General features: G+C 38.7%; 1 protein-coding gene across 2 annotated transcripts in view; it reads right to left on the reverse strand.

Annotated features, from left to right (window-relative positions):
- Nucleotides 1-15,714, reverse strand: part of LOC308642611 (ras and EF-hand domain-containing protein) — a 72,638-nt gene that overhangs the window by 26,468 nt on the left and 30,456 nt on the right. For both annotated transcript variants that reach the window (XM_081281739.1, XM_081281738.1), the window contains exons 2-6: nucleotides 12,499-12,645; nucleotides 9,223-9,313; nucleotides 5,752-5,847; nucleotides 4,406-4,483; nucleotides 1,797-1,912 (exon numbers count right to left, since the gene is read on the reverse strand). In XM_081281739.1, coding sequence (XP_081137865.1) covers nucleotides 1,797-1,912; nucleotides 4,406-4,483; nucleotides 5,752-5,847; nucleotides 9,223-9,313; nucleotides 12,499-12,645 — 528 coding nt within the window. The remainder of the gene's footprint in view (nucleotides 1-1,796; nucleotides 1,913-4,405; nucleotides 4,484-5,751; nucleotides 5,848-9,222; nucleotides 9,314-12,498; nucleotides 12,646-15,714) is intronic.

Genomic DNA, 15,714 nt, shown 5'->3' on the forward strand with positions numbered 1-15,714 from the left:
CCATCTTCTCTCTCTCAGTCCTCCTGCTCTGTGCCCTATAGTGTCAGCAGCCTCCTCTCCTTCCCAGCCTCTACCCACAACCTGTGCTTCCTTGTGCAAAGCTCTGCCCCATATCTGACATCATAAATGTGGAACTTCCCCTCCTCACCCATTGCTCAGCACCCACCAGCTGGCCTACCTCTGTTTCTCATTGGGATTGAACTCTGCCCTGGAGTTCCCTCTCCTGGGCAGTCATGGTAAAAAGTTCCCTTTCTGGAAAGTAATGGTACTTTAATCTTTAATCCTTCTCAGAACCTTCTCTGCCCTCTCCAAGCCTTATCTAATCCCAGCTCCTCTTATTTCCTCCTTTCCCACCTCATCATGAGTACCTGCTCTGACTCTCCTACTCACCCTAAGTCACAGGGGAATCTACAGAACCTGGCTTTCTGGGCTAATGAGAGAAACACACTGCAATCCCTGTTGCTTTAATTACAGAAGCCCTGACTTCCTCTTCAGACTGTACCATTGTTAAGCAGACAAACCCATCAGCAGCTTCCCAAACCTCTTTAGGCCATCAAGCTCTCTCCAAAATAAGCAATCTAGTTACTCCCTGGTTGATAAAGCTAAAAGTTTCCCGGTTGTCTATAAGAATTTAAGTCCCTTAGACAAAAATTCTGGGTCCTTACACTACAGCCTTTTTCATGTTTTGTTTTTAAACTTTCATTTTTCCATCCAAAGTTATCTCTGTTTGTCTGTCTGCTTTTCCCCTAACCAGTCTTATTCCTCTCTTATGTTCTGGTTTGCTCAATGCCTTACCTGGGACGTCTCCAAGACTCTCTTTTCCCATCCATAAAATGGAGATAAGGAAGGTCCCTAGTGGACTGAGTGGTACTATAAGTACAAAAGACAGCGCCTGGCAGACAACACTGCTACCGGTTTTAGTTGTTATCACTGTTGCCTCTTTGCCCTTGAGGACACAAACCTGCTCTTCCACCTGCCCTAGCCTCCTGTATCCTCTTTAAGGAAGATTGAATAAAAAGAAAATTTCTTCTGTAAGCACATGGCAGTTAACCCCAAACATGACACTGAAAGTAGTATTATTTCTGACACTGTTTAGCTCTTACATTGTTTACCTCTGTAAACTTTTTTATTTTCCCAACTAAATTTGAAGTTCTTGAAAAGCAGAGACCTTATCTTTATCTTTTATTTTATATATCCAAACTTATAACTCCTCTAGATCTAAGGATGCATATATAACATACTTAATAAATGCTTTGTTGTTTTCTATTACAAGAACTTAATTCTGATTAAAGTTTGCAAACAAAAAACATTTTCCCCAAATGCTTATACCTCTTATGTATAAACATGTCTCTGTGTATTAGGTTTTATATTATTAATATCAGCTTGCAAAACAAAAGCATAGAAAAACAAAATTAAGAGGACTACTCTTGTGGTTCTTATGTTGTAGGCCAGGATTCCTACTGGGAAAGCATTTTAACAAGCATAGACTCTTTTGACACTTTAGGTATATTCTTCTAGCTCCTGGTTGATACAAACTTTATTAAGCCCTGCACTGTCCTAAGCAGGCACTAATTCAAGCGATTAATCTGATTTCTTTTAATTAAACACACCAATACACAAAACTTAGGAAATCTGTCACTCAAAGTACAATCCTTAGATATTATAGAACACATCAGCAAAGTTAATGAAAAACCCTTTATTATTGCATAGATCACATAACCAAGCTTCAACCCCCGTGATAATCATCTCAAAAAATATTCCATCCAAACTGAAAAATAAAATGCAAAGTTTCATACCTCTCAGAATTTAGACTCTGGTCAGCATAATCACTTTTCAAAGCATCTAGTTCACTCTGAAGAAAGGCTATGTTTGTCTGTGCTTCTAAAAGATCTTTCTTAACTTTCTGATTTTCCTAGACAAAAGAATGGGGTGGGGCATTAGATTCAGAGTTTCTTGCTCCTGGGAGAAAGGAAGCCAAGTATAATATAACCCTTACACATGTTACTCTTATCCTTTCCCAGTTCTTCAAATCTTGCTCTTCAAAGAATTAACTGTCTATTCAAGGTAATTTGACATTATTATAAATTATTAAAGTGTCAAAAATCTAAACCCTCAAAATCCTTCTTCCTTTTAATACTTGACACTTGTTAGAAAACTACAATAGTCAAGAGTTTATCATGATGTACGTTAACACGCTATTGGCAAATTAACTGAGACCAAACATTTGAACACCTGCTTTACTTAGTAAGAGCTATAAAACTACTGATAAACATTCTGTGAAATTTATTGCACCAAGTACCAGGCATACTGGCTATTTTTAACAATAAATCCTATCACCTAACCTTAAGTTGTATACTCTAACAAGTATTGGTTAGGGAATTTCTACAGTCTTCACTTAAAAAAATCATGGGAGACTTCCGGTTCAAGACAGTGAATGAGTACATAAGCTTCTCTTTTTCCCTTCTGAAATCCCAATAACATGAAATACCAGAAGAAATGAACCAGTGACACCTAAGGGAATGGAAGAGGGGCCATCAGCAGTCAAGCGACTTAAACATACTTATGGAAAAAGGAATTGGATGAAAAAGTGCTGTGAAAGGAAGACAGGGAAAAGTGCTTGCTAAGGCCTCAATGTAATTTGGGTACCCCAAGGTTACACAAATGGAAGCTTTGTCCCCAGTTTGGTGGTGTAGAGGGTATGGAACCTTTAAGAGATGGAGCCTCGTGGGAGCCCCTTAGGTCAACTGGGGGTGCTGCCCTCAGAAAGGATTCTGGGACTCAGCTGCTGTTCTCCAGCTTCCTGTTTGGTGATATGATCGCTCCCAGTCACACTTGCTCTTGCCGTCTGCCATGAGGTCCTCACCAAAAAGGAGAGCTGATGCCAATGCAATGACCTTGGAACTCTAGAACTGTGAGCTAAATGAATGTTTTTATAAAGTCAGTCTGTCTTTGGCATTTTGTTATAGTAACCAAAAAATGGACACAGCTATATGAAAGAAACATGTTGAAGGTTCTTCTGTAGAACACAAAAGGAGGCAAATAAATGACTAGGTCAAACCCCAGAAAATGGGAATGAGAAGTGAAGCTGGAAATAGTGATTAATATTGTATATTAAGGCACCCACACTCAAGTATTTTCCCTCCCTTACCATAGTATAGAATAGCAACAGACAGATTTCCAGGGCAACAAGACAGATGATTTATTTAAAATAATTGAATGACTGCTTTTAGGAATGCTAAAGATGCTCCCTAAATATCCCTAACCCACTTATTTTTGGAACTGGGGTCTCACAGCATGACAGCCAGCTTCACACATTGAGCTCCTAGGTAACACTGTCTTAAGAGAGACACTTTGAAGTTAACAGATCTGTTTACATAGCTGCATAGAACTCCCCACCACCTGTCTAAGATGATCAAGCTAATCATTCACATCAAAATGAGAACTAAGACCAAGGATTCCCAGGTGTGGGGGAAAAACAAAACAATAAATACTAGAAGAGACCCCAAAAATCCTATTTATCTAGACAAACTCTCAACAAATGGTGAGGGGAAATTATACATGCTCAAATATTCTAAAAATGAGAAAATGTATCTCTCACATATCCTTTCTGGAGAAGCTTCTCTTAAGAATGGACTATAGAAAATGAGAATGACAACCCATAAGGAAGGAATTTGTAATATACAAACTACAAAGAAATACAAAATTCAAGGAAGAATCCTATGAAAATAAACTCTAGGATGGCACATGGCTAGATTGCAAGTTTTAAAAAAGGTCAGTCCCATAAAATCTAAAATTTCGTGGACTCCAAAATTAATATTATTAAGAGAAAAAAATGAACCAAATTCTATACACTAAGAAAATAAATAAGAAGTCTTAATGTATCAATGATATTATGAAGACAACAGGATTTCTTTTTATATGAAACCAGAAACTCAATCATAAAAATCCAAGAAATGCTTACCAAAAAATCCAAGATTAGTAATGGTAACACAACAGATATAAATGTTATCAATTTTTGCAGCAGTAAAAGTAAAGATCTGGTGGTGAAAAGATAGAAAAGGGAGAAAGAACAGTTGGAGGAAGTTCAGGGCATCTCGTCTTATAACACCAGAGCTATGAAGTAGAGTCGATGACAAAAAAATGGGTTATTATGCTGGGTAAAGTTTAACTTCCATGTCTTTATTAAATAAAAATAAATAAAACCATTTATAATAAATGGCATATTGCTGAAGGGAAAAATCTGCATATATAACACCTTTGCTCAAAAGTACTTTAAAAACTTTCTCTAACTATGGTATCAATTTCTCATTAAGTTCCCATTCCTAAAGCACTGAAATAATCGTGTGATTATGTCTATGTTGTCTAGCAGGAAATGTAATTTTGAAAGTGAAAAGGTGATTCTTACCATTGATAAATCATAAATTTGTTTTTTTAATGCTGCTACGTCTTCTTTTTGACTTATATGTTTCGATTGTTCTTCAAGCTGAAAGGACATATAAAAGCTGTAACTTCACAAATTTACTGTCACTGAATTAAGTTTAGGAATATCCCTGAATAGAGATATGGGAATTCTTGAATTTTCAACATTATATATGACTTTATACATCATTAAATGACATAGAATCCATAAAGAGTTAAAATATTTATCTTAAACGCCTGAAAAAGAGGTTTTGTTGTTAATTTTCTTAGAAATAGTGAGAAAGCCTTATTTTGGAAACCACTCAACTATAAAGCAATCCAGTCTTTGCTTTGTTCAATTATGCTGCATCTGAGTCTGGACACTTCCATTCTCTGCATGTAACACTTCCTATGCTGCATGGTAATTGTTTTATAAATGTCTTCCCATCCCTACTAAAGTCTAAGATTTTTGTAGAGCAGAGTTAGAGTCAGATTCACTTATGTTTTCATCATGGTGAATTCAAGAAATATTTATTAAATAACTGAAACCAATAACATGTAAGCAAGATATGAAGATAGACACACACACAAACACACTCTCACACACACTCTCACTCACACACACAATTGTGTAAATGCATACATGAGCTGTGCTTACTGCTTGACTCATTAGTATTACTAGACTAATCTGGTTCAGGAACATCTACAACCTGGGGAGCAAAAGTATCCTTTCTATAAAGAGTTTCCATCTCCTGAAATGGAGGGGATTTGTGGGTGTGCATTTCTGGAATGTCTATACTTTGATCAAAATATATCTCACATCTGATAAAGTGTAAGCACTTCAGCTCTGGATTTTCTTCATCTTGACAGATGATATCAATGGAAGGTTTTTACACAACTACATCATGACTGCCACATGGTTGCTTGTTACTGAGAAAAAAACTGAGTTTTACATGCATTCTGACTTTGCAGAAGAAAAGTTATGGGGGGAAATGAGTTTCTCAGAATCAATGACATAAGTTAATAGCAATAATAAATTTGTAAGCATTTCTATGATTTTATTATTGCCTTTAACATACTGTCACATGAATCATCTTGTTTTTTCATATAATAACCATACCAGGTAGGCAGGAAGTCTGGTATAAGTGAGAAGGCACAACTTGCAGTAAGATGACTCCATCAGTCATTAGCTGTGTAATTTTGATCAAGTTATTTGCCCTCTCTGGAACTCATTTGTAAGGTAGCATATTTACAGCTTCTTCACACAAAAAACAATTTATAATTAGAATTCTTAATTATGGAAACACTGAGATACTGAGGCTGATCCTGGAAGTCAAGTTGCCACATACCTACCTTCTTGAGTTTTTTTATGGTAACCTGAAGGTCTCCTACTTCTGTTTCATACTGACGTCTGAGATCACTGAGGGCTTCCTCTGCTTTGCGTTTCTCCTAAAAGAAAAAAAGAATTTGTTTATTTAAATAGGCTTAGCCTTAGATAATAAGAAGCCTTCAAAAGCTCATAAGTGAGAAGCACTTTGTGTCAAACTAAGCTGAATTCAATTGTCCTGCACAGGGAGGGTGACGGGGATCGCAGGAAGAAACCAGATGGCTTGAGATGTGCAGAGGGTCTGGAATTAAAACCTACAGATATGGAAGAATCTCAAGATCCACATGCACACACCACCTTGAAGTGATACTTTTAAGACTGTTAACATTGTGACACAGGGCCAAGAAGTGACAGGAAGCCAGTTTCATGGGGGTGTGGTCATACCTCTCTGCAGAGATGCATGATCCCACATGTGGATACCCTGCTGAGTTCAAGGGTCTTACTACTCACTTACTGGTAGTTAAGGTTGGGCAAACTACTTACCTTATGTCTCCATTTCCTTATTGCATGACTGTGATAATTAAGTAATTCAAATAAATTAAATGATCCATATAAATTATATAATCCCCATAAATTAAATGATCTAAATAAATACGCCAATGAAAATTACATGATCTGCATAAGTTGAATAATCCATGGAAATTAAATAATCTATGTGAAAGACTGAACTGAAGAACAACATTTTCCCTAACAGCATCTAATTTTTTTAAGGAGTTATCTTTATTCACCTGTACAATAAGTACGGCTCATTTCACAGGTGGATGGAGACACCAAAGCCTTACAAGCAGGTGTTAATGCAGGCAGCATCTCTGACATAGAAACCAACTTGGATGCAAGTATCTTCACTGGATCCATGGCTATAAAACCAAACCTATTGCCTCTATAGCTTAAAGATACTTTACTCAGAGCTAAATAAAGAAAATCATTTCTACCTACTTTATGTCATTCCCCATCTACAACAGGCAGATGCTGGGACAACTTATTACATGATGTAGGTAAGAAATGGTGGTGGTTCCAGTCAGCTCTTCACAAACTGACATGGGAGGAAGACTCATTCTATGAGACGGACATCAGCCTGAACCCAAATTAGACAGACACTAGAATAAAACCACAACTGATGTCACGTATGAATACATATGCAGAGAAGATAAATACAATTTAGCAAACTGAATTTAACAATACATTAAAATAATAATACATCACAACCAACCAAGGTTTATCATAGGATACAAGTTTGTCTTAACATTCAAAAAAATGATCAGTGTCATTCACCACATTAATATTTTAAAAAAAGAAAGAACAACCATATCTTAAACCATGGATCCTAAGTGTATAACCTAAACAAAATGTAAAAACAAAATGTAAGCAACATACTGTTAATGTACAGCAAGCCCATGAAAAACTCAGGCAGAATAATTCTGTTTTTATAAAGTTGCAAAATGTACTGTTTATATTTACATAACCATAATAAAAAATAAAGACATCACTAATAAACTATTCAGAGAAATCTTTATAGAATGACGGATGGGAATGGTAGCCAGACTTTAAAGGTACTTGCAATGTTCTATTTCTCTGGTGCATAGGGATTCACTTTGTAATTCTTCATTAAAGAATACAAAATGTTCTAAATCCTCATTTGCCTATAGGGTATACTTAATTAAAAATTAAAATTTCATCATAAAAAAACAAAATGTAAAACAAAATGGATCCTAAGTGTAAAACCTAAAACAATAAAACTTATCAAAGAAAGCATAAGGGAAAACCTTTGTAACTTGGGCTAATCAAAGATTTTTAAAAATAAAATGCCAAAAGCATAATTGATGAAAGAAGAAGTTTATAATTAGACTTCATCAATATTAAAATTTTCTCCTCTTCAAAATGTACTGTTAGAAGACTGAAAAGAAAGGACACTATGTGAAAATGTTTCTAGGTCAGGTGTCTGATGAGGGGTTATATTCATAATATGTAAAGAACTATGAACACTCAGTAACAAGAAATTGACATATTTTTTAAAACCAGCAAAAGATTTTTATAGTTCACCAAAGAAGTTACATACATGGCAATTAAGCACATGAAAAGATCCTCAACACCATTAGTCATTGGAGAAATGGAAACAAAAGCATAACAAAATTTCTCTATACACCTATTCCAATGCTAAAGGACACCGTTCTCATACACTGCTGTACAATTACTGGGGAAATCAGTTTACAGTTTTAAACAAATAAACATATACCTACACAGATGATCAAACTATTCCCCTCTAGGAAATTACTCAAGAGAAATCAAAGTATACGCTTACATAAGTTCTTATATATGAATATTCATAGCACCTTAATTTGCAATAGCCAAAACCTGGAAATAAGTGTCCTTCAATAGATGACTGGATAGACAAACTGTGGATATGATCACAAAATTGGATACCACCACATATAAAAAGAATATAGATAAATGGCAATATAATATATCAGGGTTATAAAATAATTGCACTGAGTAGAAGTCAGACAAGAAATAGTTCATACTGCAAGATTCCACTTATATGCAGTTCTCAAAACTTCAAACTAATCTTTGGTGACAAAAAAATCAAAAGGGTGGTTTCCTGGCAAGGAGGGACAAAGAAGGAGGGAAGGAAAGTTGTTAAGTAAGGGGCATAAAGAACTTTTTATGGTAAATAGAAATATCACAGATGACAGATGTTTTGTGTGACGATGCAAACTTTACATATTCTACACTTTAAATATTCTATGCAGTTTATTGCATGCCAAGTGTATGTCAATAAAGCTGTTAACAATATTAAAAAAATAAGAACCTGAAACAATGCAATATACCCTCTACGTAGAATTGTCATCAAGGTCAGGAAAAGATGAATGTGGTTGGAGAACTAGGGCAGGGCATCAAGAAGTTGCGACTTTATCTGAGCTTTGCATTTTGGCAAAGTGGAAGGAATGGGACAACAATCACCAAGGCTAAGAAAATGGCTGGAGCAAAAGCAGAGCCCTAAGCAGTGATGCCATTGAACCAAGACCCCGGGGAGCTGCAGAGAGCCATGGTGACTGGAGGAATGTTAGGGAAAATCTTTAGTGAGCTAGGACATAACATTCCAGAGGGACTGTGACTAGAAGAGTGTGAAGTGGCTGTTGGGACAGGCTGGCCAATAGGTTTCCTTCCAGTGCCAAAGCACAGTGAGGTCCTGTGAGTTCCTGAACTGGTGTACTGTGGCTGCAGAGACCACATGCCTGTAGCAACTTGCTAGCTGTGTGTGCTCTCACTGCAGGATAAAGAAATGATGCCACAGGTGCCACCACCAGTAAAAATCCCCTTGCTGGGAGCCTGGACCTTCTGTGCTTACACCCTGTCACTGGGAGGAATGTCCAGGAGCAACACCCACAGAAGTGCTCCATAAAGATCTGCTGAATAAATGTCCAGTCTCAGAAACTCACGTCTTTCCGGGTCTTGTGTTCTGCAGCCTGAATTCTCTGGTCCATTTCCTCTTCCAACTCACTCAACTGCATGGCTGCCTTGTCCTGGGCTCTACAATTCAAAAGGCAGCACAATGAATGGTTCATTGTATACTTGGAATAGACAATGAAGAGAACCTTCGAGCTCATCCATTCTGTACAGTGTTATTTTATAGGTGAAGAGAAATGCCCCATTTTAAATTATATTCCCCATTCCTTCCAGGTAATAAAATAAGATTGGTAATGTGACCATTCAGGTATAAAATGACTAGATATTAAATAAATGAGATAAACTTGATTACATGATAGTAAGTTAGACTGTGGCAAAAGCACCAAATCACTGAGACTCTCAACAAATTCTTAAAATTCTTTTTGTTTTTATGACTGAGTTATAACCTGAACCCCCCTCCTCACAAAACAAACAAACAACAACAACAACAACAAAAACTCCATAGCAAAAAAATGGTTATGATTTTAAATTTTCATTATATGAAACTCACAATGTTATATGCTAAAGTAAAAAGGGAATAGAAGAGGTTTCAGCACTTGTTTCTCATCAGCTCCTTGCCAAACTTCTCGAATGTGGATAAGGTTGCCATGTAGAAAATTTTTGTTTCTTTTATCAATGCAATTAATAAATCATCTCTCTATGGAGACAAAAGATACTGATTTGCCAAAAAGTTATAAATGGAAAAAATTTCAGTGAGAGGCATTCCAGGATTATTTTACTTACTAGAAATTGTCTAGTAGGGACATACCTGTCACTTGATTGATGGCTGAAGTTTAAGATTTTAAAAACTTACCCTTTCTTTTGTCCTCTCAGCTGCCTGTCTAACTATCTAGCTTTTCACTTGCATAATGCCTTGTCTTCCCAACTAGATTACAAGTGACCGGACAGCAACCACCATGAGGCTTAGAGAGTCAATTCCCTTGAACCAATGGCATGCTGTTAATAAAGAGTAGAGGACAGGACTTATATAAGATCATCCATCTTCTTTCTAGTTTGATGGGAATGCTAATAACATACTACCATATTATTGAATTATTCACTCTCTCACAGCACACTTTGTTTATTAGTTTAACTTCTATGTACAACTACAGACAAGTGTCGGGAATCCAAAGTAAATTCTGAGAAACATTATCATTTTCTGCTCTTGTTTACTTCCTCCTAATCATACAGCTTGCCCAGGGTTGAGTTGACCAAGTTTGGAAAGCTAACTAGTTCTATTTATAAATATTTGCTACTCCAAGTCTAGAACTTAGGCATCTCCATCACAAATTAAAAACCAAATCTATATTGTAAATAGCAAGGTCACATGCCTTTTTTCCCTTTGTTATGATCATTTTTTTCCCAGCTATTCCTTCTAGATATCAAATTCCAAACATCTAGAACTTCTCAGGAAATGTTTTCTCTGCCTTTCTCCATTCTGTGTGTATTTGTGTGTGTGTGTGAGGGTGTGTGTGAGTGTGTACACGTGCACACGTGGTGTATAAATCAGGGTATTACATGATGACTCTTTTTGCCTAGCAATTTCTAATTCCCAGTAAAATGTCTAGTGTGCTAGGACTGTCCACTGTCACCTGGTCACTGGGAGCTCATCCTTCAAGTACAAGTGCAAAGCAAAATTACTACGACATCTCCACCCCCACCCCCCGCCACCACACATTCAGCTAAAAGCAGAGGAGAGAGTGGAGGTGCTTGCAAAGGATGGTTCACAAGCAGCCACTCAAGCACATCAGTGAGGCCACTCATAGCAAAAGAGGGGCCTTTAGGAGACTGCAGAAAGAGCCTAACTCCAGATATCGCCCCTCTGAGAGAACACAGAAGTCAGGAGGAGAGTAACACCAACACAAAAAGCTCAGCACAACATGACAGACTCACTCCACCTTGATAGAGAAGCCTGGCTGGCAGTGAGAACACAAAGAAAGGCATCCTTTTCTCTTCCCTTTTCAGTTTACATGATGAATCTTTAAAGGGTGCACGCTTGTGAAAATATGTGACACACATCTTTGTGTGGGTCTGTACATGCACATATGTGAATATGATTGTGAGTGTTTAATAGACAGCAGAAACTCTCAAGAATCAATGCATCTGCTTGTCATGCCTCAAAGGAGACCAACTATGGCTCTGGTCCAAACTCCAGGATGCACTACAGAATCTGGAGTCTGAGGATCGCCCTCTTGAAAGCCCCCTAGAAGTCAAACCTAAAGGCAAAGATCAGGGCTAGGTACATTTTGAAAATGGTCATAAGAAACCCCCTGTGAATAGTTCAACTTTTGCTTGACTCTAGGACTATAAGAACAGTTCTATTTAGTATTATAATTTTAAAACAATTTCTCCTCCTATATTATAATCCCTTCCAGTTACTCCAAAGGCTCATTCAGATAGTTTCAGCATTATGTTGAGGGCCTGTAGCTTCACCTGCACCCAGGCAGGCAGGGCAGCATGCTATCAAAGGGGCTGTGTTTACAAGTTCTGGGCAGAGAGCAGCAGGGTGCTATGGAATAGGACACCCAGGAACTGTGCCGAACAAGATGTCCCCTCTTTCCCAACATATGCTGAAGAGCGTGGTCCTTCTGGGGAGCAAAGAGCAGATGTTTGGATTGTGATACATAAATTCTTATTTTGCACTGAACTGCTGTTTAAACAAGAGGATACCTTATGTAAGAAAGCCATGGCTTACATGAACTCTCCATATGACAGGATGAGTTTAAACAGTGCTTTGGCTTTCAGTTCAGGGAGAGGGCTGACTGAGGAGGGTTAGAGAGAGGGAAACCATCATTGCTGAGCACCTACATGTGGTAGGCATATTGTGAGGGGCTCCAACCATGACATCATCTATTGAGGCGCAACACCCTGAGGCTGTGAATATTTTTCATTCTCATTTTGAAATGCAGGAACTGAGACTTGGGGAGATTAGGTAACTTTCCCATGAGGTCTTACATCTGTAATAAGGCCAGGCTTCAAATGGAGTCCTGCCTACCTATCTGGATGAAATTCTCTGTGTGCTTCAAGGGGCTGGATAAGATAAGATAAATCTCTGAATTGCTCCATATGGAATAATTGGTCCTGAACAGTTGATATAATAGGATCACAATGACCTACTGATACATTGATGGTTGACCCAATAAATCACTGTCTGGCTCAACTTACCCTGTGCTGGCTTGTTTATGGCCTATATCAATTCAGTTCATTGCTACCCACGCCAGAGAATGAATTAGAGGAGACTTACTGCCACTTAGAATGAACTTCCATACCTCTTCACAGCAATGGCCAGGTTTTCCATTTCTGTGCTTTGAAGTTTGATCTCATGGATGAAGTTCTTGATCACATGTTCATATGGCTGAATTAGTCTTGGCTCCACAAGGTTGATGTTTTGATACAGGACGCTAACTTGCTCTTTTCTGCCAAAACAATTAAAATGAATCAATGAAAATGTCAAGAGGCAAATCTGCAGAATACTTTTAGGAAATAAAAACATAACTAAAGCAACAATGAAAGAAAAAGCAGCAATAGGATTAAAAAGAACACAGCAGTGAGAGGTCTTGTGTTTTTCTCCGTATTAGAAGATGGAGGGACAGGAAGGCAGTGGAAATGCAGAAGAGCGAAATCCTGAGAAAAGGTACTTGTTTATTGTCCCTGCTGGGTTTAGGTTTCTGGTTTTAAATAGAAAAGTAAATGAATTTATATAAAAGTCAGATAACAGGAAACCAATTACCTAATTCCATATTTCATTAATCCCTAATAAGACGTGTTTTAATTTTTGCAGTCACAAGAGTGAATATAGCTATTATTTTATGGTGAGGAAAAAATAAGTTCATGTATATTCATAGTTTCATGTTTACTTGCACTATTTTTACTCACAAAGCTTCTGACAGCAAATGTATGGGTTTTTTCCTCACACCAATTGATTCTCTAATTTTCCAGCCACCAACAGTATCATTCAGTTCCAACACTGCCTGGAGTTGGCACAACCCACAGTTGACTGCCCCAACATCAGATACCATTCTCAAGCCCCAGGTGGCCACCTGTACTTCTAACCAGTCAGTTCCCATGACCCCTTGGTCCTGTTCAAGAATTTGCTAGACTGGCTCACAGAACTCAAGAAACAGTTTACTTACTGGTTTATTATAAAGCACACACTTGGAAACAGCCAAATAGAAGGGGTGCAGAGGGAAGGAACTGGGGGAGGGTGCGGACTTCCATGCCCTCTCCAGTCACACCACTCAGTCATTCAATGGGTTCACCAGCCCAGAAGCTCTCCATACCTTTTGGTTAGGGCTTCTAGTGGAGATTATTCTTCTTCAATCTTCAGCCCCTTTCTCCTTGCTAGTCAGGAATGGGGCTGAAAATTCAAATTCTCTAATCAGGCTTTGTGTCTTCTGAATAACCAGCTCCACCCTGAAGCTACATAGGGGCCTGGAGCTAGCAGTAATCTCATTATAGGACAAAAGACACTCATCACTGTGGAGATTCCAAGGGTTTTTAGAACTCTGTGCTAGGAACCTGAGACAAAGACCAAGTATCTATTTCTTATTGTATCACAGTATTTATATGTGACAGTCCTCATACTTGTCATAAAATAACTTTTTATTACAAGAAAAAATTTCAGAGGAATTTCAAAAGAAAAACTGACAAGATTCAGTAGCTGACATGATAGAGAATAAAGGAACTGGTTGGTGATACTAGGGGTGCCCTTGCCTCAGTTTAGGAGCTGATGCCCTAAGTGGAGTTGAGCATGATCTATGAGGAATGTGCCCCATATTCTTAGTTCATAAAGCCTACATAATCAGCTGCTATCAGTGGACACCATGTCTTAATAACCACACTAGTCCCCACCTGTTATGGTTTGGATGATATCTTCCAAAAGCTCCCATGTTAATGCATGAGGGTCATAATCTAATTAGTGGATTAATCCATGTGATTGATAATTTGAATATATTATTTGAATTAATATTTGAATATAAAATACTCTGAACTACCGAGTGGTAACTGTAGACAGGTGGGGGCATGGCTAAAAAGAAGTCAGTCACTGGGGGCATGCCTTGAGGATTATACATATTGTTTCTGAATCCTCTCACCTTCTTTCTGCTTCTGGACTACCACGAGGTAAGCAGCTTTCCTCCACCATGCCCTTCCACCATGATGTTCTATCTAATCTGGGCCCCAGAAGAATAGAATCAGCCAACCATGGACTGAACCTCTGAAATCATGATCTCAAAATAAAATTTTCATCCTCCAAGTTGTTCTGGTCAGGTATTTTGGCCACAACAACAAAAACATAACACACCACAACATCCAAAGCTTTTTTTAATTGATGGGTTGCATGTTCACCTTCTTTCCAACTTACATCAGAGACCATGCAATCTGATCTTCCTTCTTCTGACACTAACAGACAGCAATTCTTGCTGTTATTTAACACAAGCTGCAACTGTGACATGACAGTAGCACCGTTTTTGTTTGTTTTTTTGTTTTGTTTTGTTTTTTACAGCAAAGAACATTTACACCAGTCGAAATAAATGCCAAGGATTTAAGATACAGACAATTCCTTGAGCCTGAAATAACTGACTTACAATATTAGTATGAAAAAAACTCTATAAATTTTCATCAAATCTAGAAAAGTTAGGAATAGCTAACAATACATATTGTATTACTTTAAAATCACCTCTACAAAACGAAACCTGTCTAGCCAGTGCTGGGGGAGGGGCAAGCAGAAAAAAACAAAATGATAGAGTGCCGGGGATCTCAATAGGCAATTGTGCAACCCCAGAGATCCGGGCTGACTGATTCCCGTGGCCTGCCCCGCTGCTACAGAAGGCAGGACACCGCAGAGAAGCGATTAATTAGCAAGCAGGGAGGAAAGTGGCTGCTACTGGGTGGAACCCCGCCGGCCAAGCCCGCACTGACCCCCGGGCTGAGTACGGGATTTCAGACGGGGAAGGAAGCGATACAGTCCTGACCCCCACAACGGAAACTCCACCAAGGCAATCAGCGGCCACCATCTTGGAGAGCTAAAGTATCCACCGCCACTCTCCGACAGACTGCAACAATAAAACAGGTCTGTGTCACTCAGCCCATCCCCCATACATCGGGGAATCCGCATAAAACCTCTCCTAGGCTTTCAGGGGGAGGGAGTATCAGAATGAGCCCACTAGAGACACCTGACCTTCAACTCCCCCTCCCATCAACAGCCAAAACGAAACCTGTCTAGCCAGCGCTGGGGGAGGGGCAAGCAGAAAAAATCAAAACGATAGAGTGCCGGGGATCCCAATAGCCAATTGTGCAACCCCAGGGATCCGGGCTGACTGATTCGCCCGGCCTTCCCCGCGGCTACAGAAGGCGGGGCGCCGCAGAGAAGTGATTAATTAGCAAGCAGGGAGAAAAGTGGCTGCAATTCTGTGGAATCCTGCCGGATGAGACCGCACTGACCCCCGGGCTGAGTGTGGGATTTCAGAGGGGGAAGGAAGCGGTAC

This window comes from Spermophilus citellus (genome assembly GCF_964194105.1).
Source record: "Spermophilus citellus genome assembly, chromosome: 2".
Classification (NCBI taxonomy): Eukaryota; Metazoa; Chordata; class Mammalia; order Rodentia; family Sciuridae; genus Spermophilus; species Spermophilus citellus.